General features: G+C 35.2%; 1 protein-coding gene and 1 long non-coding RNA gene across 2 annotated transcripts in view; both read right to left on the reverse strand.

The window, feature by feature from the left end:
- LOC145727279 (uncharacterized) overlaps positions 1–26,005 on the reverse strand; it is a 205,551-nt gene that overhangs the window by 11,657 nt on the left and 167,889 nt on the right. The window lies entirely within an intron of this gene.
- LOC145725902 (uncharacterized) lies at positions 4,689–24,420 on the reverse strand. The gene is given in 8 exon segments (XM_081974819.1): positions 4,689–4,785; positions 4,960–4,997; positions 4,999–5,118; positions 6,855–6,995; positions 7,404–7,517; positions 22,544–22,684; positions 24,161–24,264; positions 24,342–24,420. Coding segments are annotated over 8 exon segments (834 nt in total).

Raw genomic sequence — 26,005 nt, forward strand, 5'->3', positions numbered from 1 at the left:
ACTGTGGCTACTGATAAAGTATTGTTATCACGATTTATTTTATAAAAAAAAAACTTGTTTTGAAAGTTTGGTAGCACTGCCGGATATAACGACCGCTTGGCGCGAGTTTTAAAATTTCCGAATTTTAGATCCGTTTTGCGTCTTAATGGTCAAATCTACGGTATTGAAAAAATTACAAGTTGATAGCCGAAAATGTGCTCTACAACTTTTATCTAAAGCGTTTTTCCATTAAATGAACCGTACAGGCGCAAAAAAATCAAAACCGTTTTCCCATGTTGATCTCCTATGTCCAGGGTGCTCTTGGACACCTGGTATATGTTAAATGATACTTTGATAAGTTTTTATCTATTAAAAAAAGTTTACATCACGCTGTATTTCAATACATTCTTGTATTTTAATGGCACTAAATTAAAATGTAAATTACGGTTAGTCCTAACTTAAGATATTGTTTGTCAAGTTTTCTCTTCTGCCATTAATTAAAGCTACTGGAATCACAAGTAATATTCACTTACTAAATTTCAGGGTTGCTGTTCAGTCCAGACACAGGCAATATTATTTTTGGCAGTGCATGTGATGGATGGGGTTTTACAACCAAAGACATTTGCCGCATGATAATAGATAAAGTGAAAAATGAGACAGTAGAGACCCTTAAGTCAAGAAAATGTGGAATTTTGATTTTTGGTGGACTCTCAAGGCAACGTCAAGTCTGGAGCCGTGACAAAACAAAAGACAACATATTTTCACAGTTTTGTCTTCGCAGTATTCTACAAGTCTATCAGACGGTTCCTATCAAGATGAATAAAACCGATCTACCCTAAAATCTTAAAGACACTAAAAATACGAATCCAACGCGAGAAATGCTGTTTACGACCAATGGCAGGCAACAAATGAAATTACTTCTGTCTACTTGGAGTCCTCTTGCTAAAAAAAGTATTTCTTTCAAACATTAAATGTTAATTTTTCCTAAGTGGTAATGGTTGGATTAGGCCAGAAAAAAGCAGCCGTTTATTGTCTACCACGAGTCGACGTTTCGACCACTGTTGGTGGTCATCCTCAGGACTCTAAAATTTTTATTATTCCTGTTTACATAGTGGTTACACTGGGGTGTAGAATACATATCACAATTTAGCTCACAACAATTAGCTTAATACATGAACTGACTCAATTTATATGATTGTATAACACATATACATATAAACATAAATAAAAACACTTAATTATAATATATTAAAGGACAAGCCTAAATCATAAACTACAGCCTAAACTAAACTGTTTCTAGGTTGCTTGAAGCAGACACTGTAAAATCGCGTACAAACCTGAAAATACGTTAAAAAAATATTTTACACATCTTAAAACTAAAACACCAATAGATTATCAAAGTAATGTGATTTATAAAATTCCGTGTCAAATTGTAACTGTTGCTTACATTGGCCAAACAGGTCGGTATTGCGAACACGGTTATTGGAACATCAAAGAAGTGTGCGACCTCAAAACCTCTTACAGCAAAACAAAAGACCGCTTTGGCAGAACACTCAGAAACGCTCACTCATACATTTGATTTTACAAACACAAGATTATTGGAAAACAAAAAAATTTAAAAAAGAGATTGATACATGAAATGATTGCTATAAAAAAGGAGAGACATCATGTTAATAAAAAAGAAGATATTGAAGGTTTACATTCTTGCTATTTTAATATATTCTCAAACATAAAACAATGATTCCAATCAATGTCGACATCCCCCTTAATCTAAGTTTACAGCTATGAAGGAGTAAATAAACACATTCCATTGACATGCAAAAATCCGGCATGCTGAGATGATAAATAGGCAGTTAGACTCGAAGAAACATCGAAATAACCGAGTTAAATTGTGTTCAGAGCGTACAAGAAGTGAATCCCACTACACATTGCAAGCACGCTGATTACTGTAAAACAAAATAAATAGTACAGAATTGAATCTAGAACAAATAGTTCATTTATAAATGTGTGCAATGATGGAGTTACATGTGTCCTACATTTTGAAGACCCTTACTAAGGCGTTTTAAACTACACGTAAGTTTTTGGGTGTTGCCTGTCCCTGGTTGTTCCTTTCTTTGTTTTTGTACTAAATCTACATGATTTAGGCTTGTCCTTTAATTATATTATAATTAAGTGTTTTTATTTATGTTTTATTATGTATATGTGTTATAACAATCATATAAATTGAGGTCAGTTCATGTATTAAGCTAATTTTTGTGAGCTAAATTGTGATATGTATTCTACACCCTCAGTGTAACCACTATGTAAACAGGAATAATAAAATTTTAGATTCCTGAGGATGACCACCAACAGTGGTCGAAAACGTCGACTCGTGGTAGACAATAAACGTCTGCTTTTTTTCTGGCCTAATCCAACCATTACCACTTAAGAAAAAATACCTTACAGAGGCTACTACCAACCAACTACACAAAAAATTAAATGTAATTCCCTCACCTAAAGAGATAAATTCACCTACTTGAATTCATGTGTAGAGAGACCTTTATGCCCTACCTGAAACGATTAGATATAGCCTGTCCAACCTATTGCTACGTTTCAAAAGCTATTTTCGGTTGATACGCTGTCTTTAGAAAAGGAGGCTTTTATTAACGTCGTATATTAATTATTATATATATTATAAACGTCAGTCATCAGATGCGTTAGAACTAGACCGATAGTTTCATCGGCGCATCGCGCTAACCCGAGGGAACAATCAACAACTGACCAAGAATGTTCCTCGTCATCTACGACCGATGAAGATAAGATTAAATTAATTGAAGATGAACTATGTGATTATCGGTATGACAAGGGTTGCTTGTCGGATCGTTACGAATAGGACAAGTATATGCTTTGACGAGAGGACTATTTGCCAGAAGAATCAAAACTAGCAGAAAATCCTGATGCTTTTGTTGCAACTAATAGAAGTGTCAGCACATTTACAATAAAAAAAACTATATATTTGGTTAGAAAGGACATGATTGAGACGGATTGGGTCCTGCTGGAAAAAAATTGTGGTATTGACGGCGTCCTCACTGGCGTAAATCGAAACGCGACATTATCTACTCAATTAAATGTAGTGCCGTTGGTTGAGCAGCAGATTCTGCTCCCCGTTGTGCGCTATGCAATTGAACCAGTTGATCCAAAACATCTACCAGTTTTACGCCATGGCCTAAAAAAAGGGTTAAGCCAGACGGACTCCGGCATACAAGTAATGATTCAGGAAACGGGTGAATTAATTCTTCTTACAGCTGGAGATGTTCACTTAGAAAAGTGTATCAAAGATCTAAAAATGAAATTTGCCAAAGTTAAATTCAATGTGTCACCACCTATGATCGCATTAAGAGAAACAGTTCTTAATAAATGTTTTGAGTATATGAAAGATAAACGCCTCCAAACCGAACAAATCGTCATGTCTGTAAAAGTGGTTTCATTACCTTCACCACTGGCAGAAATAATCAGTAAGAACCACGAATTGCTTACTACCATTGAAGAATATGAACAATATGGTTTTATGGTAACTAAAGCACCACCCCCGAAACCAAAAGTGTTTAAAAGCCAACGGACAAATAAAGCTATAGAACAGCTAAAATCTCAACTTAAGACGGCTTGTGAGGACGTAGGAACCGGATGGGCAACCCTTTACGATAAAATCTGGATAACGATGCTTTCCTGGCTACAGAAGTGTGACTAATGGAACCCAGTTTCACCACTAGTATCCGAGTAGTTCCAGCTATTTTGGGTATCTTTTTGCGTTTCCGTTTTTGGGTGGTACAGAAATACTTTTAATATTCATAATGTATACATACTACATACTTCCTGGTATCCAAGTAAATTTTCTAGGCATTATTAGGTATTCTTTTAGCCTTTGTATTTTGTTTATATAAATGAAAAAAAATCCATACATTTTAGCCATATTTAAAACTGTCGTGGGTGAACATTAGATTGGACTTATTTTACCTGTTGTGTATATTTGCCAAAAACGAATTTTAAATATGGCCAAGAACAGTTTAACTTTTATCTTACAACTTTTATTTATCTTACTACTCAACTTTAACTATTTACTTGACTGCATTTTAGGCTAAAGTATTTATCTACCGATCTAGGTACAGCACAGTGAATTTTCCGGCACCGTTTGCTAGGTCAGCAAGTTGAAAGTGATCCACAAGCAGAGGTATCAACTTAACAGATCATAAGATCGCTTTAACATTGCTGAAGTTGAATACAGCGTAATGTTTTAAAGTGTTTTTTTAATAATGAAGTCCTAGAAGCTGTGGTTAGATTTTAAAACCATTTAAATGACCTACGGTGTATTCGTACCAAAGTATGCTACAATTGAGATTTACTTTGATTGAGGAAAATACATAAACGACGTTAAGCCTAAAAAAGATTTTGGCATACCTGCTAGATTTTTTGTGTTTAATTAACTCATCTAAAATGCATCTCTTTTTAGCATATTAGGAGTTTTAAACTTCATTCTAATTAAAACAATATCGTGGCACTTTGTAACACATGCACCCTGCATGGTCGTATACTAACTACTACACTACTAATTGCGCTACGAAAACTGGACGAAAATTATCTATCTTATTTCGTGATTAAATAGATATAAATATTCAATCAGATTTAAATAGACTTCTGGTAATCACATATAAACGAATTGCTGGTGCGAATTGCTAAAGGTCTGCCTGTACGTTAATGTCTACGCACATAATTCCGTATACGCGTATGCCAGGCACGCTAGCATAAGTTGGTTGGTCGTGGGACATTCGACTCTGCAAAAAATGTTTTTGAACCATCTAGTATAGTAACATTTTTAAACTATGCAACTTGACCAACTTTTCTATTCAATCCTCCCATGAACTGATAGGAGACACCAAATTTTAAAATGTTTTTTGTTTTGCTCAATCAAGCTGAGACACCCAGTATAGTTTCTAGTTTCTATACTAACCTAACGTACAGCTGTCTGGACATCTGCAGATAACATAAGTAATGCGATTTTCCAGTCCTAATGTTTTGAAGGGCCAGAAGGGACCAATCCCTTGGTGCTCTGCATATCCTCATTTCGCTGATTGGTTCACACGTTTTTACCAGCGTTATAACCTTCTAAAAAGTAAATATTTATTACATAATAAATCTATAAAAATTCTAAAAAATCTATAAAGAATCAACTTTGTGGGGATGTCCGGAAATGTATTCAACAATTTCTGCCATAATAACACAGTCTTCACCATTGTTTTGTGGTTTCTGGCCTTATGTTGCACCTTGAACAAAAATGGATTTTTCAAGTTCATCAAAGTTAGTGATTGGTTTCTTTTTTCCACTTTTCCAAAAAACGCTTGGTTGTATGTACAGTGCGTTTTTTTTAACGCGCAACATAGGATTTCACGTGTTAAATTTTTAAGCACATGTTAGACCATGTTATTTTGGAACTACAAGTATAAAACTTGACGAATGGCTGTTTCGTACCCTGAAGCTTAAGTAAGTTTACCAATTCGGCCTAAAAAGTGTTAAAAAGCTTGCAAAAAATCATCTTTTTCGAAAAGGTTTTATCGTTTCATACTCCCTGTATGCATTGTTGTTCTTTGTTGTTTTTGATACTGGCACGGCAGGTAGCAGGTAAAATTTGGCGTAGAAAGTAAAACAGGGTGGTCATTAACTTTATATCAAGAAAGTTAAGAACAAAAGAAGTATTTTTATAGGTGAATTGTTCAAAGTGACCTCCGTTTCAAGCCAAACAGTATTCCAAACAATCATAAAATGCCCTTTTGACGTTCAAAAGATGTCGGGTCGTGATACAGTCAAAATATGTCACTTTACCTGCTACCTGCCCTGCCAGTATAAAAACAACAAGGAACAACAATGCATACAGGGAGTATGGAACGATAAAATCTTTTCAAAAAAAAAATGATTTTTTTCCAGTTTTTAATCACTTTTTAGACCAAATTGGTAGACTTACTTAAGCTTCAGGGTACTAAAGACACACCAGTCAAGTTATAGACTTGCAGTTCCAAAATAAAATGGTCTAACATGGGCTTAAAAATTTAACACGTAAAATCCTATGTTGCGCGTTAAAAAAAACGCACTGTATGTTGGTTTCTGCATAAACCCTGAAGGTAAATGGAGTACGGTCTTAAATGAGTAATTGGAATGCATAATACATTATTTCAGATTCAAGCCCGAGGCTATCTTGCAATTGTTATTTATGCAGATGATACAATTTTAATCGAAGTTGTAGAATTTGAATTTTTTATATCAGTTTTTTCAATAATTGCCTATGTATAGACTTTAGTTGGATACTATTCTTATATCACCTTCATGAACAGTAAAAGTCCCGATTAACATAATGAATTCAAGATCTCGTTTCAATTTAATATTATGTCTCCTAACCACCACATGTCCTGAAGGTTACGCAATACTCCAATAAAGTTAAGTGCATTTCACTGCATCTTTAATGATTTTTGCGTAGTGGTCTAGAAATCACTTCTTGTGCCATTCTTAATTTTACTTTTAGAGAGTACTCTAAAGATGATTTTTTAATACAACACGTCGGTTAACTTATCTAACTCTCTAACTATACAAATTGATGATGAGGCTGAAGAAGAGTGCAAGAAGCTTAAGACAGAAGTGAAACCGGCTCTGATTGAGCTTTACAATTAACATGGAATAATATTATCGTATATATCATCGTTTGCTCTTTTTTATGACAGTACTTTTATTCGACAGGCACCAGATAATTGCATACTTTTACAACCTGCCAAGTAATGTTGGATAGGATTCTTATCGGGAAATGCGTATGGGTTGTTTAGTGGAGTTGTAAAAGTACTTTACGGCCTGCTTACCCTCGATCTTTTATTAATGCTTAGCTCGGTGGTATGAAGGTCGTCTGAGTTCAAAGATGCTGACCATGGATTCCGGTATCTCGATGGACAAGCGCATAATGGTTGAGTCCAGTTCAGACTCACGTACACTGCATTGCACACCTCAAATATTGTGATTAACACATTAGAGGTTGTCCTGAAAGTGAAAAGTGAGAATAGACAAGTTTGGTGTATAAGGAATATGTCAAAATTTAAATATGTGGATTTGTTGACATAACTCTGTAGGACAGAAAAATGTCCCTTTTGATCTTTTTTAGTTGAAACTAGTTGTCGATAGGACTTCTATCTTGTATATTGTGCACCAAAATTTGATATATTTTTCAGTTTTTTTCCATGATGTGTAACACATATGCGTATCAAAAGATTATTAAGTTGATTACCATGTCAAATCATTTGGCTTGTTAATCCAGCTTAAACACAAATTGGTGAATGTTATCAACATGTTACTTATCAGCATCATTTTGGTGCATATGTTATCACAAACAACTTTTTTTTTCTCATTAAGTTTACCTGTTGAATTCCGCACTCTGGCAACAGGTAAATGTGTTGGTTGTGTGTATTATAGTGGTACTTGGTGGGTTTTACTAAAGCAGCACCAGTTCCAACAGGCAGGGGCAGCAAATTCTGAAACAAAAAAAAAAAAACGTTATCACTTCTTGATATGACATTTTAAAAATATACCAAGTTAGCAGTATACTGCATTAAACGTATTTATTGCAGGTGTCGAGAGAAATACATTGCCATTATATGTATTCAAATTTATGGAACATTTTCTTCTATTGGCGGGTGTTATTTATTGGTTTAAGATAGCACAGTAAATGGAAACACAATTTAATGCTTCCGCTAAAACCGTTTCGTGTCTGCACGTGTCAGTAAAAGATTTATTTAAGTTCTTGACGGTCTGCAGGTTGCTAGAACATTGCTTATTACAAGTTAATCATATTGATAGCTGTTTAGCATAGTTACTATTAGGAATTTAAATTTGAATTAAAGCTCAAAAGCTTATTATGAACGAGGGTTCCTTCCAATTTTATTTTGTGAGGTTCATTAGACCCTACCAGACCAAACTCGAAAAAAATGACAACAGACTAACGGAGGGTTAATCTCGTATGTCCAGGGTGCTCTTGGACACCTGGTATGTCGTACAGAAACCAATAAAAATAATTAAGTAATTTGACAAAATGTAAGAACTTCATCGCTTCGTTTTTGTCGTCTTTTAAAATTACAGTTAATTTACGAAACACCAGAGCTAATTAAACTAGAAAAATAATTTATGGACCGTCAAATTAATAATATTGTTCCTCTTACTTGTACCAATAATAACTGAATGTAACTGTTAATTTGGAACTACATTTTTGGAACAAAACCTTCGTAAGGTATCCAAAAAAACTTACTGGAAAAAAATAATGTATTTGAGTTTGACGGATCACTGTCAAACAATAATAAAAGAATGTGACATTCTATCATACCCAACTTGTTCTTTGAAAGCATTGTTAGACATTTGAATGATATTTACCCAAATATATAAAACTCCAAGTATTTCTTTTATGCCACTGATTTTAAAAAACCTACCAGTGTGCGACGTCCGGATTTTGATCATCTGTTTTCTCTTTGAACTTTTTATACGGGTTACAAAAACAGAAATAAAAATATTTGGATTCGGAAGACAACTATCGAGTGCGACTTTTTCGTAAGTTTTGGTTACTTGATATGCGGCGACGTCGCAATTTCGATCATCTTCGTCGACGTACGATGGGCGATGAAAAGAAAAGAAAAGTTAAAAAACGGATTTTTTGTCACCCCCGTTTTGTGTTAGTGTCGTCTTCGTGTCCCAATTTGTTCGCATTGTCGGCAGAATTTGTTTGGTTGTTCTCCGACATTTAAAGATAAAGCAAAAACCTCGGTTTAACTTTGAAAAATTTGGAATCACAACCAAACATAACATGATGATGGTGATCTGGGTTTACTCTAACTTGCAAAAACATCTTTTTAATATCACAAGTCAAAACATATTAAAACAACGAAATCTACATGAAATATCCACTAATTTCGAATGCACTGTGTAGCCTTTTAAAACCACATCGTTAAGTAAAAAACACAAAGATGTTTTCATGCTAACATCAAGCACCACCCTTAATTTTGTAGAAACACTTGGATTATTAATTACGCAATAATGGGGAATAAAATACTTCTTCGGTAAATGTTAATTTTTAAAGGTCAGGGAGGCATACCGGTTTTGGATATACTTTAATGTAAAGGCTTTATAGTCCGCCAACAATACTTTGTTGGATGAAAAACTTCTCTGGAGATTTAGATGTCGTTTGTACGCTTTGTTAAAAGATTCTCCTAGCTGTAAGTAATCATTTGGATTACTGAAGGGTAAGCCAACCTGAAAATGACCCTATGGTAACGTAATTGTTGTTCTTTTAAATATATTTTCCACAGTTTCCTCTTTAGGCGAGTTTTAAATTTCAAATTTTCACACTTTTTTGTTTCCCAAAACTTGACTAGAATATTTTCCAATTTTGGCTTTGGAACCACCTAGGCTGATAGGGAAACCTGAATTGTATATTTAGAGAATGGCACCGCAAAATTAGACTCGGCCAATTTACCTCCTTAGCACTTACCCATGAGCTGTATTCACCATAGTAGGTAAACCGACTCCTAATTTAATTGAACCAGGTAAGCTAAACAGTAATCATAAAACCATTCGAAACCAGTTACATTTTTCCTAAGTAAACACGATAATGTATATAATATGCTGCATCTGATGCGTATAGAAACTAATGTAGCATTGTATTGCTTTCAAGAATAAAGTACGATAGAATATTACACAGCCATACCAGATAAACTGGACACAAAGTTATATACGGTAAACAACTATTAAAATAAATAGATCGGGCAGCTTGATCGACCATATAAAACCAAAATGAATAATTTCGTTTAGATACATTTGGAAACGATAAACTATTACCTTATTAAACCGGACATTCTATCCGAAATTCGAGATTCAGAAAACTGATAGAATACGATAAATATTTTGGCACAAGAAGTGATTTCTAGATCACTTCGCGGAAATCATTAAGATGCTTCAGCAGTGAAATGCACTTAAGGGCATCGGTAAAGCAAAACGTCTTATGGGAGATTCAATGCATTTTATGACAATCTTTTAACCCAAATTAAAAAAAAACTAGGCTAATTATTGCTGTTTTTTAAACGGCATATGAAAGAAGACACTTGCTAGAATGTGCGAAAGTCAATATAATTTTAATAGTACGTCAATTAAAATATTTAGAAGCATTTTAACAAAATGCTAAAATTACCATAATTTTCAAGTCACTGTTTTTCCTACCTGCAAAACTTTTTTGGTGACAAAAATAACTTTCGCACATTCCCTAAACCTTTAGCTATTTAATAAAAAAAAAATCACGCAAATAAGATAAAAATTAAAGTCGTAATTTGGGTTAAAAGATAGGACTAAAAAATTGCTCGAATTTCGGAGCGGAAATCTTGCATCTTTGTTCCATATCACTCTAGGAGCATCGTCGATTAAACAGTAATGTCTGCGTTAATACTGCCGTAGTTTTATCGACAGAAACAAAGAACGAACACTGTTTTTTATACAGGGTGTCCGGAAAATACGTGTACAACGTTTGACGACAGACTCCTGACGTCAAAATATGTCGATCTAAGCCGACTTAGTTATATCCAAAATTGTCTCGTTTAGCCGGTAGAGGGCGTCAAAAATTTGTAAAAATATTGGTTTTTTACTAAATTACGTGAAAACCCTTAGAATAGTATCCAGCTAAAGTCTAGACATAGGCAATTATTGATCCGCATAAATAACAATTGCAAGATAGCCTCGGGTTTGAATTCTGAAATAATGTATTATGCATTCCAATTACTCATTTAAGAACGTACTTCATTTACCTTGAGGGTTTATGCAGAAACCAACATACATACAACCAACATACAAAAAGTGGAAAAAAGAAACCAATCACTAAATATGATGAACTTGAAAAATCCATTTTTGTACAAGGTGCAACATAAGGCCAGAAACAACAAAACAAAAGAATGATGAAGACTGTGCAGAAAGCATTTCCTACATTTCTTAAATTATGGCAGAAATTGTTGAATACATTTCCCAACAACCCCACAAAGTTGATTCTTTGAATTTTTATAGATTTATTATGTAATAAATATTTACTTTTTAGAAGGCTATAACGCTGGTAAAAACTTGTTAACCAACCAGCGAAATGAGGATATGCAGAGCACCAAGGGATTGTTCCCTTCTGGCCCTTTAAAATATTAGGACTGGAAAATCGCATTACTTAGTTATCTGCAGATGTCCAGACAGCAGTACGTTAGGTTAGTAGACAAACTAGAAACTATACTGGGTGTCCCAGGTTGTATGAGCAAAACAAAAAAAAACAGTTTAAGATTTGGTGTCTCATATCAGTTCATGGGAGGCTTGAATAGAAAAGTTAGTCAAGTTGCATAGTTTAAAAATTAGAGTATACTAGATGGTTCAAAAAACATTTTTTGCAGAAGGGTCCAAAGTTCCACGACCAACCAACTTATGCTAGCGTACCTGGCATACGCGTATACGGAATGATGTGCGTAGACATTAAACGTAGAGGCAGACCTTTGAGGACTACACGGAGTTTGGACCTTCCCCCATTCCCATGGCAAAAAGCCCGAGAACTTGCAGAATCAGCATTATGGGATTAATCGAATTCAGTATATGCTAAAGCAATTAGTTTATATGTGATTACAAGAAGTCTATCTAAATCTGATTGAATATTTATATCTAATCACGAAAGCTATTTATTAAGTTCGTTTAAGATAATTTTCGTCCAGTTTTCACAGCGCTATTAGTAGAATAGTAGTTAGTATACGAGCATGCAGGGTGCATGTGTTATAAAGTGCCACGATATTGTTTTAATTAGAATGAAATTTAAAACTCCTAATATGCTACAAAAAGATGCATTTTAGAAGAGTTAATTGAAAACAAAAAATCTAGCAGGTATGCTAAAATCTTTCTTAGGCTTAACGTCTTTTATGTATTCTCCTCAATCAAAATAAATCTCAATTGTAGCATATTTTGTTACGAATACACCGTAAGTCATTTAGATGGTTTAAAATCTAACCACAGCTTCTAAGACTTCATTATTAAAAAAAACTTTAAAAACATTACCCTGTATTCAGGTAAATAAGTTCATCTAAATTTATGTTCACCCACGACAGTTTTAAATATGGCTAAAATTTAGGGATTTTTTTTCATCCATATAAACAAAATACAAAGGCTAAAGGAATACCTAATAATGCATAGAGAACTTAATTGGATACCAGGAAGTACTTGTATATATTAGGCACGCAGTAAATCAATAAACCATTAGAAGAATATTAAAAGTTGTTCTGTACCACCCAAAAACCCAATATACAAAAAAGGAAACCCAAAATAGCTGGAACTACCAGGATACTGGTGGTGAAAATGGGTTCCATTAGTCGCACTTCTGTAGCTAGGAAAGCATCGTTAAAAAGTATTGTAAGCAGCTCCTTCTTCAGCAGAAATCAACTGGGGGCTAAACTCCTTCAAACATAGATTTCCAACCAATTTTAAATTGTCGACTATCACAGCGCAGTTTGTCACGGGTTCGCTACATATGGGTCCAGCCTTTAGGAAAGTTTGGAAAGCATTTCGAAAGTGCTGATCTAATAAGCAACATCGGTGCGTCATGTTCAGTTCCAGAAATATTTTGGGAATAATTATTTGTATTGTTGATAAGCAAGTTGGGGCCATCCGAACATTTTACCCACGTTCCAGATTTTATCGTAAAGGGTTGCCCATCCGGTTCCTACGTCCTCACAAGCCGTCTTAAGTTGAGATTTTAGCTGTTCTATAGCTTTATTTGTCCGTTGACACTTCTATTAGTTGCAACAAAAGTATCAGGATTTTCTGCTAGTTTTGATTCTTCTGGCAAATAGTCCTTCGTCAAAGCATATACTTGTCATACCAATAATCACTAGTTCATCTTCAATTAATTTAATCTTATCTTCATCGGTCGTAGATGACGAGGAACATTCTTGGTCAGTTGTTGATTGTTCCGTCGGCTTATCGCGATGCGCCGATGAAACTATCGGTCTAGTTCTACGCATCTGATGACTGACGTTTATAATATATATATAAATTAATATACGACGTTAATAAAAGCCTCCTTTTCTAAAGACAGCTTATCAACCGAAAATAGCTTTGAAAGGTTGGACAGTCTATATCTAATCGTTTCAGGTAGGGAATAAAGGTCTCTCTACACATGAATTCAAGTAGGTGAATTTATCTCTTTAGGTGACGGAATTACATTTAATGTTTGAAGAAATACTTTTTTAGCAAGAGGAATCCAAGTAGACAGAATTAATTTCATTTGTTGCCTGCCATTGGTCGTAAACAGCATTTCTCGCGTTGGATTCGTTATTTTTAGTGTCTTTAAGATTTTAGGTAGATCGGTTTTATCCATCTTGATAGGAACCGTCTTATAGACTTGTAGAATACTGCGAAGACAAAACTGTGAAAGTATGTTTGTCTTTTGTTTTGTCACGGCTCCAGACTTGACGTTGCCTTGAGAGTCCACCCAAAAATCAAAATTCCACATTTTCTTCACTTAAGGGTCTCTACTGTCTCATTTTTCACTTTATTTATTATCATGCGGCAAATGTCTTTGGTTGTAAAACGCCATCCATCACATGCACTGGCATAAATAACATTGCCTGTGTCTGGACTGAACAGCAACCCTGAAATTTAGTAAGTGAATATTACTTGTGATTCCAGTAGCTTTAATTAATGGCAGAAGAGAAAACCTGACAAACAATATTTTAAGTTAGGACTAACCGTCATATTATTTAAGTAAAATAGTAGTTTATTTTAATTTACTGCCATTAAAATACAAGAATGTATTGATATACAGCATGATGTAAACTTTTTTTAATAGATAAAAACTTATCAAAGTATTATTTAACATACACCAGGTGTCAAAGAGCACCGTCGACATAGGAGATCAACATGGGAAAAACACGGTTTTGATTTTTTTGCGCCTGTACGGTTCATTTAATGAAAAAACGCTTTAGATAAAAGTTGTAGAGCACATTTTCGGCTATCAACTAGTAATTTTTTCAATACCGTAGATTTGACCATTAAGACGGAAAACGGATTTAAAATTCGGAAATTTTAAATCTCGCGCCAAGCGGTCGTTAAGGAAAGTTAATATCCGGCCGTGCTACCAACCTTTCAAAATCATAACAAATCGCCGTCAGTCATTCTGTAATCAAAACATTCAAAACAAGTTTATTTAGTAATAATTTTGAGTTACTACCCACATAATGCAAAAAAAATAAAAATAAATCGTGATAAAAACACTTTATCATTAGCCACAGTCCAAAAATCTGGTAAGTTGCATTTATAACCTCATTCAATGTCTACTCAACTTAATTACTTTGTAGCAAAACTCTTTAAGAAAACACTGGTTTTGCTTGCAAATATTCAATGAGGATGACCGATTCAGTTATCTCAAGCGTCTTCATAACCCTTTAAACGATTTAAAGTGATATCGACTACAAAGTCCTGCAGATGTTTGAAGATAAGTTGCTTTACTATACAGGGACCACAAAAGAGGGCAAATACTTCCCTCAAAAGTGATGCAATTTAGTGTCCTATGTGACGCTAGTTTTATTGTATCCTTCTGTTTTGTAGTGTTGTCAACACACCATAGTGTTTAAGTGTTTTTTTATTGTATGATGTTAATAAAAAGGCATTTTTTATAACTGATTTTCAATGATTTTTACTTTGTTCTACAGGGTAAGGTAAGTACTGATATTTAGTTAGTTAGTTAGCTCTATTAGTTAACTTGAACATCATTCACCTACAAGGATACTTGTAAAACATCTCCTAACCAAAAATAAATTAACCAAAACTCGAGTTCACATTTGATTGGTAAAGGTATGTCCTGTGAAATGGTTTATTAAATTAGAAGCAAGTTGTTTCTCTTTAGAGACTTTCAATCACTACATTTTACCTACCTTTGCTAATTTGGAACTCTATTACACTATTATCCAAACAAAAATTAGGTTACTAAGACAAAGTTGTTTTTAGCATAGCTTGTATGGTAAAAGGTTCACCCACTCACACTCAATCTGTGGAACAATCACTGTTTATGTGGTAAGACCAGTTTTCTTTGCCACCTATTGTACTGAAGCTTTTGGCTTGAAGAAAATGTATACTGTACCTTGAACTGTGAATAAATAATTAATACAAACATTCAGTGTACAAAGCTTTATTTGGAACAATTGAGTGTGTGGAAAAAATAAGACGATTATAATGTTAATAAACCTAGAATAGAACAGCTCATTTATATAGCTCAATTGAAAAGGTGGTTTTTCGATAATATCTTCCCTTATAAAAAAACTTTTGTCACCTGACTGATAATTTGACTGTGTAAGTCCATATTATATTCCTAGAAGGGGTTTCTAAGAGGTTTTATAGCCAGTTTAACATTCTTCACGTTTCAGTCAGATCAAATTTTGAGATTTAAGTCAGATATCAACACTGAATCATTTTAAGTTTTAGTTGAAACACTGATGAAACCCCTCGGTGATGATAGTCCATGAAGTTAAGCACATTGAAGCTAAATCACATCACTTTTGAAGGAAGTATTTGGCCCCTTTGTTGTTGTCCCTATACAGTAGGAAACTTATCTTCAAGGATCTGGCTTCATTGTCCACTTTAAATCGTTTGGTAGTGTTATGAAGAGGCTTGAGATAGCTGATTCGGTCATCCTCATTAAATATTTGCAAGCAAAACCACTGTTTTCTTAAAGAGTTTTGCTACAAAGTAAATAAGTTGAGTAGAGACATTAAATGAGGTTATAAATGTAACTTACCAGATTTTTGGGCTGTGGCTACTGATAAAGTATTGTTATCACGATTTATTTTATAAAAAAATAAACTTGTTTTGAAAGTTTGGTAGCACTGCCGGATATAACGACCGCTTGGCGCGAGTTTTAAAATTTCCGAATTTTAGATCCGTTTTGCGTGGTCAAATCTACGGTATTGAAAAAAAATACAAGTTGATAGCCAAAAATGTGCTCTACAACTTTTATCTAAAGCGTTTTTCCATTAAATGAACCGTACAGGCGCAAAAAAATCAAAACCGTTTTCCCATGTTGATCTCCTATGTCCAGGGTGCTCTTGGACACCTGGTATATGTTAAATGATACTTTGATAAGTTTTTATCTATTAAAAAAAGTTTACATCACGCTGTATTTCAATACATTCTTGTATTTTAATGGCACTACATTAAAATGTAAATTACGGTTAGTCCTAACTTAAAATATTGTTTGTCAAGTTTTCTCTTCTGCCATTAATTAAAGCTACTGGAATCACAAGTAATATTCACTTACTAAATTTCAGGGTTGCTGTTCAGTCCAGACACAGGCAATATTATTTTTGGCAGTGTATGTGATGGATGGGGTTTTACAACCAAAGACATTTGCCGCATGATAATAGATAAAGTGAAAAATGAGACAGTAGAGACCCTTAAGTCAAGAAAATGTGAAATTTTGATTTTTGGGTGGACTCTCAAGGCAACGTCAAGTCTGGAGCCGTGACAAAACAAAAGACAAACATATTTTCACAGTTTTGTCTTCGTAGTATTCTACAAGTCTATCAGACGGTTCCTATCAAGATGGATAAAACCGATCTACCTAAAATCTCAAAGACACTAAAAATAACGAATCCAACGCGAGAAATGCTGTTTACGACCAATGGCAGGCAACAAATGAAATTACTTCTGTCTACTTGGAGTCCTCTTGCTAAAAAAGTATTTCTTCAAACATTAAATGTAATTCCCTCACCAAAAGAGATAAATTCACCTACTTGAATTCATGTGTAGAGAGACCTTTATGCCCTACCTGAAACGATTAGATATAGCCTGTCCAACCTATTGCTACGTTTCAAAGCTATTTTCGGTTGATAAGCTGTCTTTAGAAAAGGAGGCTTTTATTAACGTCGTATATTAATTATTATATATATTATAAACGTCAGTCATCAGATGCGTAGAACTAGACCGATAGTTTCATCGGCGCATCGCGCTAAGCCGACGGAACAATCAACAACTGACCAAGAATGTTCCTCGTTATCTACGACCGATGAAGATAAGATTAAATTAATTGAAGATGAACTAGTGATTATCGGTATGACAAGGGTGCTTGTCGGATCGTTACGAATAGGACAACAAGTATATGCTTTGACGAAGGACTATTTGCCAGAAGAATCAAAACTAGCAGAAAATCCTGATGCTTTTGTTGCAACTAATAGAAGTGTCAGCACATTTACAATAAAAAAAACTATATATTTTGGTTAGAAAGGACATGATTGAGACGGATTGGGTGCCTGCTGGAAAAAATTGTGGTATTGACGGCGTCCTCACTGGCGTAAATCGAACCGCGACATTATCTACTCAATTAAATTTTCAATCAATTAACCAAGTGCCGTTGGTTGAGCAGCAGATTCTGCTCCCCGTTGTGCGCTATGCAATTGAACCAGTTGATCCAAAAGATCTACCAGTTTTACGCCATGGCCTAAAAAAGGGTTAAGCCAGACGGACTCCGGCATACAAGTAATGATTCAGGAAACGGGTGATTTAATTCTTCTTACAGCTGGAGATGTTCACTTAGAAAAGTGTATCAAAGATCTAAAAATGAAATTTGCCAAAGTTAAATTCAATGTGTCACCACCTATGATCGCATTAAGAGAAACAGTTCTTAATAAATGTTTTGAGTATATGAAAGATAAACGCCTCCAAACCGAACAAATCGTCATGTCTGTAAAAGTGGTTTCATTACCTTCACCACTGGCAGAAATAATCAGTAAGAACCACGAATTGCTTACTACCATTGAAGAATATGAACAATATGGCTTTATTGATTTAATGAAACGTTATTGTTTACTTAACATGGTAACTAAAGCACCACCCCCGAAACCAAAAGTGTTTAAAAGCCAACGGACAAATAAAGCTATAGAACAGCTAAAATCTCAACTTAAGACGGCTTGTGAGGACGTAGGAACCGGATGGGCAACCCTTTACGATAAAATCTGGAGCGTGGGTAAAATGTTCGGATGGCCCCAACTTGCTTCTCAACAATACAAATAATTATTCCCAAAATATTTCTGGAACTGAACATGACGCACCGAAGTTGCTTATTGGATCAGCAGTTTCGAAATGCTTTCCAAACTTTCCTAAAGGCTGGACCCATATGTAGCGAACCTCTGACAAACTGCGCTGTGATAGTCGACAATTTAGAATGGGTTGGAAATCTATGTTTGGAGGAGTTAGCCCCCAGTTGATTGCTGCTGAAGAAGGAGCTGCTTACAATACTTTTTAACGATGCTTTCCTGGCTACAGAAGTGCGACTAATGGAACCCATAGTTGTGTGCAACATCTGGTGACATCTGTACTCAATTCTATGAGTTAGAAAGTACAGATGGCGTTCCAAAATCTAGGAACAGCACCATTAATGCCGCATCATTCGGTAAACACCGATCTGATTGGTTGAAAATGGTGAGGTTTTGTTTTTTGTTTATCAATCCCAATCCTCTGACCGGTTTCGCCGTATTACGGCTCATCAGAGAGGCTATAGGGCTTGATAACCAAAGAACAAAACCTTCGTTCCAGTATAGTCAACTGGATGCCAGAAATGATAGTTGTGTGCAACATCTGGTGACATCTGTACTCAATTCTATGAGTTAGAAAGTACAGATGGCGTTCCAAAATCTAGGAACAGCACCATTAATGCCGCATCATTCGGTAAACACCGATCTGATTGGTTGAAAATGGTGAGGTTTTGTTTTTTGTTTATCAATCCCAATCCTCTGACCGGTTTCGCCGTATTACGGCTCATCAGAGAGGCTATAGGGCTTGATAACCAAAGAACAAAACCTTCGTTCCAGTATAGTCAACTGGATGCCAGAAATGATAGTTGTGTGCAACATCTGGTGACATCTGTACTCAATTCTATGAGTTAGAAAGTACAGATGGCGTTCCAAAATCTAGGAACAGCACCATTAATGCCGCATCATTCGGTAAACACCGATCTGATTGGTTGAAAATGGTGAGGTTTTGTTTTTTGTTTATCAATCCCAATCCTCTGACCGGTTTCGCCGTATTACGGCTCATCAGAGAGGCTATAGGGCTTGATAACCAAAGAACAAAACCTTCGTTCCAGTATAGTCAACTGGATGCCAGAAATGATAGTTGTGTGCAACATCTGGTGACATCTGTACTCAATTCTATGAGTTAGAAAGTACAGATGGCGTTCCAAAATCTAGGAACAGCACCATTAATGCCGCATCATTCGGTAAACACCGATCTGATTGGTTGAAAATGGTGAGGTTTTGTTTTTTGTTTATCAATCCCAATCCTCTGACCGGTTTCGCCGTATTACGGCTCATCAGAGAGGCTATAGGGCTTGATAACCAAAGAACAAAACCTTCGTTCCAGTATAGTCAACTGGATGCCAGAAATGATAGTTGTGTGCAACATCTGGTGACATCTGTACTCAATTCTATGAGTTAGAAAGTACAGATGGCGTTCCAAAATCTAGGAACAGCACCATGGGAACTTTGTACTGAAAATGGACGTAAATGATTATTCGAAGGCAAATAACAAAAATGTTTGTCGATCAATTTAACGGAAAAGGTTTTAATGAAATTGGTTGTTCGGAGTGTCAGGCTAGTCGCAATATTCGAAATCTAGGAACAGCACCATTAATGCCGCATCATTCGGTAAACACCGATCTGATTGGTTGAAAATGGTGAGGTTTTGTTTTTTGTTTATCAATCCCAATCCTCTGACCGGTTTCGCCGTATTACGGCTCATCAGAGAGGCTATAGGGCTTGATAACCAAAGAACAAAACCTTCGTTCCAGTATAGTCAACTGGATGCCAGAAATGATAGTTGTGTGCAACATCTGGTGACATCTGTACTCAATTCTATGAGTTAGAAAGTACAGATGGCGTTCCAAAATCTAGGAACAGCACCATGGGAACTTTGTACTGAAAATGGACGTAAATGATTATTCGAAGGCAAATAACAAAAATGTTTGTCGATCAATTTAACGGAAAAGGTTTTAATGAAATTGGTTTTTTAATGGTGCTGTTCCTAGATTTTGGAACGCCATCTGTACTTTCTAACTCATAGAATTGAGTACAGATGTCACCAGATGTTGCACACAACTATCATTTCTGGCATCCAGTTGACTATACTGGAACGAAGGTTTTGTTCTTTGGTTATCAAGCCCTATAGCCTCTCTGATGAGCCGTAATACGGCGAAACCGGTCAGAGGATTGGGATTGATAAACAAAAAACAAAACCTCACCATTTTCAACCAATCAGATCGGTGTTTACCGAATGATGCGGCATTAATGGTGCTGTTCCTAGATTTTGGAACGCCATCTGTACTTTCTAACTCATAGAATTGAGTACAGATGTCACCAGATGTTGCACACAACTATCATTTCTGGCATCCAGTTGACTATACTGGAACGAAGGTTTTGTTCTTTGGTTATCAAGCCCTATAGCCTCTCTGATGAGCCGTAATACGGCGAAACCGGTCAGAGGATTGGGATTGATAAACAAAAAACAAAACCTCACCATTTTCAACCAATCAGATCGGTGTTTACCGAATGATGCGGCATTAATGGTGCTGTTCCTAGATTTTGGAACGCCATCTGTACTTTCTAACTCATAGAATTGAGTACAGATGTCACCAGATGTTGCACACAACTATCATTTCTGGCATCCAGTTGACTATACTGGAACGAAGGTTTTGTTCTTTGGTTATCAAGCCCTATAGCCTCTCTGATGAGCCGTAATACGGCGAAACCGGTCAGAGGATTGGGATTGATAAACAAAAAACAAAACCTCACCATTTTCAACTAATGGAACCCAGTTTCACCACTAGTATCCGAGTAGTTCCAGCTATTTTGGGTAACTTTTTGCGTTTCCGTTTTTGGGTGGTACAGAAATACTTTTAATATTCATAATGTATACAAGTACTTCCTGGTATCCAAGTAAATTTTCTAGGCATTATTAGGTATTCTTTTAGCCTTTGTATTTTGTTTATATAAATGAAAAAAAATCCATACATTTTAGCCATATTTAAAACTGTCGTGGGTGAACATTAGATTGGACTTATTTTACCTGTTGTGTATATTTGCCAAAAACGAATTTTAAATATGGCCAAGAACAGTTTAACTTTTATCTTACAACTTTTATTTATCTTACTACTCAACTTTAACTATTTACTTGACTGCATTTTAGGCTAAAGTATTTATCTACCGATCTAGGTACAGCACAGTGAATTTTCCGGCACTGTTTGCTAGGTCAGCAAGTTGAAAGTGATCCACAAGCAGAGGTATCAACTTAACAGATCATAAGATCGCTTTAACATTGCTGAAGTTGAATACAGCGTAATGTTTTTAAAGTGTTTTTTTAATAATGAAGTCCTAGAAGCTGTGGTTAGATTTTAAACCATTTAAATGACTTACGGTGTATTCGTACCAAAGTATGCTACAAATGAGATTTACTTTGATTGAGGAAAATACATAAACGACGTTAAGCCTAAAAAAGATTTTGGCATACCTGCTAGATTTTTGTGTTTAATTAACTCATCTAAAATGCATCTCTTTGTAGCATATTAGGAGTTTTAAACTTCATTCTAATTAAAACAATATCGTGGCACTTTGTAACACATGCACCCTGCATGGTCGTATACTAACTACTACACTACTAATTGCGCTACGAAAACTGGACGAAAATTATCTATCTTATTTCGTGATTAAATAGATATAAATATTCAATCAGATTTAAATAGACTTCTGGTAATCACATATAAACGAATTGCTGGGGCGAATTGCTAAAGGTCTGCCTGTACGTTTAATGTCTACGCACATAATTCCGTATACGCGTATGCCAGGCACGCTAGCATAAGTTGGTTGGTCGTGGGACATTCGACTCTGCAAAAAATGTTTTTTGAACCATCTAGTATAGTAACATTTTTAAACTATGCAACTTGACCAACTTTTCTATTCAATCCTCCCATGAACTGATAGGAGACACCAAATTTTAAAATGTTTTTTGTTTTGCTCAAACAAGCTGAGACACCCAGTATAGTTTCTATACTAACCTAACGTACTGCTGTCTGGACATCTGCAGATAACATAAGTAATGCGATTTTCCAGTCCTAATGTTTTGAAGGGCCAGAAGGGATCAATCCCTTGGTGCTCTGCATATCCTCATTTCGCTGATTGGTTCACAAGTTTTTACCAGCGTTTTTACAAATTGATGATAAGGCTGAAGAAGAGTGCAAGAAGCTTAAGACAGAAGTGAAACCGGCTCTGATTACAATTAACATGGAAAATATTATCGTATATATCAGCGTTTGCTCTTTAGCTATTTTTTATGACAGTACTTTTATTCGACAGGCACCAGATAATTATTGCAAACTTTTACAACCTGCCAAGTAATGATGGATAGGATTCTTATCGGGAAATGCGTATGGGTTGTTTAGTGGAGTTGTAAAAGTACTTTACGGCCTGCTTACCCTCGATCTTTTATTAATGCTTAGCTCGGTGGTATGAAGGTCGTCTGAGTTCAAAGATCCTGACCATGGATTCCGGTATCTCGATGGACAAGCGCATAATGGTTGAGTCCAGTTCAGTCTCACGTACACTGCATTACACACCTAAAATATTGTGATTAACACATTAGAGGTTGTCCTGAAAGTGAAAAGTGGAGAATAGACAAGTTTGGTGTATAAGGATTGATATTTTTTAGTTGAAACTAGTTGTCGATAGGACATCTTGTATATTGTGCACCAAAATTTGATATATTTTTCAGTTTTTTTCCATGATGTGTAACACATATGCGTATCAAAAGATTACCAAGTTGATTACCATGTCAAATCGTTTGGCTTGTTAATCCAGCTTAAACACAAATTGGTGAATGTTATCAACATGTTACTTATCAGCATCATTTTGGTGCATATGTTATCACAAACAACTTTTTTTTCTCATTAAGTTTACCTGTTAAATTGCGCACTCTGGCAACAGGTAAATGTGTCGGCAACTACTGAAACAAAAAAAAAAACGTTATCACTTCTTGATATGACATTTTAAAAATATACCAAGTTAGCAGTATACTGCATTAAACGTATTTATTGCAAGTGTCGAGAGAAATACATTGCCATTATATGTATTCAAATTTATGGAACATTTTCTTCTATTGGCGGGTGTTATTTATTGGTTTAAGATAGCACAGTAAATGGAAACACAATTTAAAGCTTCCGCTAAAACCGTTTCGTGTCTGCACGTGTCAGTAAAAGGTTTATTTAAGTTCTTGACGGTCTGCAGGTTGCTAGAACATTGCTTATTACCAGTTAATCATATTGATAGTTGTTTAGCATAGTTCCTATTAGGAATTTAAATTTGAATTAAAGCTCAAAAGCTTATTATGAACGAGGGTTCCTTCCAATTTTATTTTGTGGGGTTCATTAGACCCTACCAGACCAAACTCGAAAAAAATGGCAACAGACTAACGGAGGGTTAATCTCGTATGTCCAGGGTGCTCTTGGACACCTGGTATGTCGTACAGAAACCAATAAAAATAATTAAGTAATTTGACAAAATGTAAGAACTTCATCGCTTCGTTTTTTCGTCGTCTTTTAAAATTACAGTTCATTTACGAAACACCAGAGCTAATTAAACTAGAAAAATAATTTATGGACCGTCAAATTAATAATATTGATCCTCTTACTTGTACCAATAATAACTGAATGTAACTATTAATTTGGAACTACATTTTACAATTATAACAACCAAACCTTCGTAAGGTATCCAAAAAAACTTACTGGAAAAAAATAATTTATTTGAGTTTGACGGATCACTGTCAAACAATAATAAAAGAATGTGACATTCTATCATACCCAACTTGTTCTTTGAAAGCATGGTTTGACATTTGAATGATATTTAGCCAAATATATAAAACTCCAAGTATTTCTTTTATGCCACTGATTTTAAAAAACCTACCAGTGTGCGACGTCCGGATTTTGATCATCTGTTTTCTCTTTGAACTTTTTATACGGGTTACAAAAACAGAAATAAAAAATATTTGGATTCGGAAGACAACTATCGAGTGCGACTTTTTCGTAAGTTTTGGTTACTCGATATGTGGCGACGTCGCAATTTCGATCTTCTTCGTCGACGTACGATGGGCGCGACTCTTTGAGCCATGTGCCGATACGGTTACTTGTTTCTTTGACGAGAGCTGCTTACACGACCTACCTTAAACGTTTTTTCTCATGTCTCGCAGAAAAGAAAAGTTAAAAACGGATTTCTTGTCACCCCGTTTTGTGTTAGTGTCGTCTTCGTGTCCCAATTTGTTCGCATTGTCGGCCGAATTTGTTTGGTTGTTCTCCGACATTTAACGATAAAGCAAAAACCACGGTTTAACTTTGAAAAATTTGGAATCACAACAAAACATAACATGATGATGGTGATCTGGGTTTACTCTAACTTGCAAAAACATCTTTTTAATATCACAAGTCAAAACATATTAAAACAACGAAATCTACATGAAATATCCACTAATTTCGAATGCACTGTGTAGCCTTTTAAAACCACATCGTTAAGTAAAAAACACAAAGATGTTTTCATGCTAACATCAAGCACCACCCTTAACTTTGTAGAAACACTTGGATTATTAATTACGCAATAATGGGGAATAAAATACTTCTTCGGTAAATGTTAATTTTTAAAGGTCAGGGAGACTTCTTCCGCATACCGGTTTTGGATATACTTTAATGTAAAGGCTTTATAGTCCGCCAACAATACTTTGTTGGATGAAAAACTTCTCTGGAGATTTAGATGTCGTTTGTACGCTTTGTTAATAGGTTCTCCTAGCTGTAAGTAATCATTTGGATTACTGAAGGGTAAGCCGACCTGAAAATGACCCTCTGGTAACGTAATTGTTGTTCTTTTAAATATATTTTCCACAGTTTCCTCTTTAGGCGAGTTTTAAATTTCAAATTTTCACACTTTTTTGTTTCCCAAAACTTGACTAGAATATTTTCCAATTTTGGCTTTGGAACCACCTAGGCTGATAGGGAAACCTGAATTGTATATTTAGAGAATGGCACCGCAAAATTAGACTCGGCCAATTTACCTCCTTAGCACTTACCCATGAGCTGTATTCACCATAGTAGGTAAACCGACTCCTAATTTAATTGAACCAGGTAAGCTAAACAGTAATCATAAAACCATTCGAAACGAGTTACATTTTTCCTAAGTAAACACGATAATGTATAGAATATGCTGCATCTGATGCGTATAGAAACTAATGTAGCATTGTATTGCTTTCAAGAATAAAGTACGATAGAATATTACACAGCCATACCAGATAAACTGGACACAAAGTTATATACGGTAAACAACTATTAAAATAAATAGATCGGGCAGCTTGATCGACCATATAAAACCAAAATGAATAATTTCGTTTAGATACATTTGGAAACGATAAACTATTACCTTATTAAACCGGACATTCTATCCGAAATTCGAGATTCAGAAAACTGATAGAATACGATAAATATTTTGGCACAAGAAGTGATTTCTAGATCACTTCGCGGAAATCATTAAAGATGCTTCAGCAGTGAAATGCACTTAACTTTATTGGAGTATTGCCTAACCTTCCAGACATGTGGTGGTTAGGAGACAGAATATTAACTTGAAACGAGATCTTGAATTCATTATGTTAATCGGGACTTTTACTGTTCATGAAAGTGATATAAGAATAGTATCCAGCTAAAGTCTAGACATAGGCAATTATTGATCCGCATAAATAACAACTGCAAGATAGCCTCGGGTTTGAATTCTGAAATAATGTATTATGCATTCCAATTACTCATTTAAGAACGTACTTCATTTACCTTGAGGGTTTATGCAGAAACAAACATACATACAACCAACATACAAAAAGTGAAAAAAAGAAACCAATCACTAAATGTGAT

Source organism: Ips typographus, linkage group LG3 (genome assembly GCF_016097725.1).
Source record: "Ips typographus isolate SLU linkage group LG3, UJ_Ityp_2.0, whole genome shotgun sequence".
Taxonomy (NCBI): domain Eukaryota; kingdom Metazoa; phylum Arthropoda; class Insecta; order Coleoptera; family Curculionidae; genus Ips; species Ips typographus.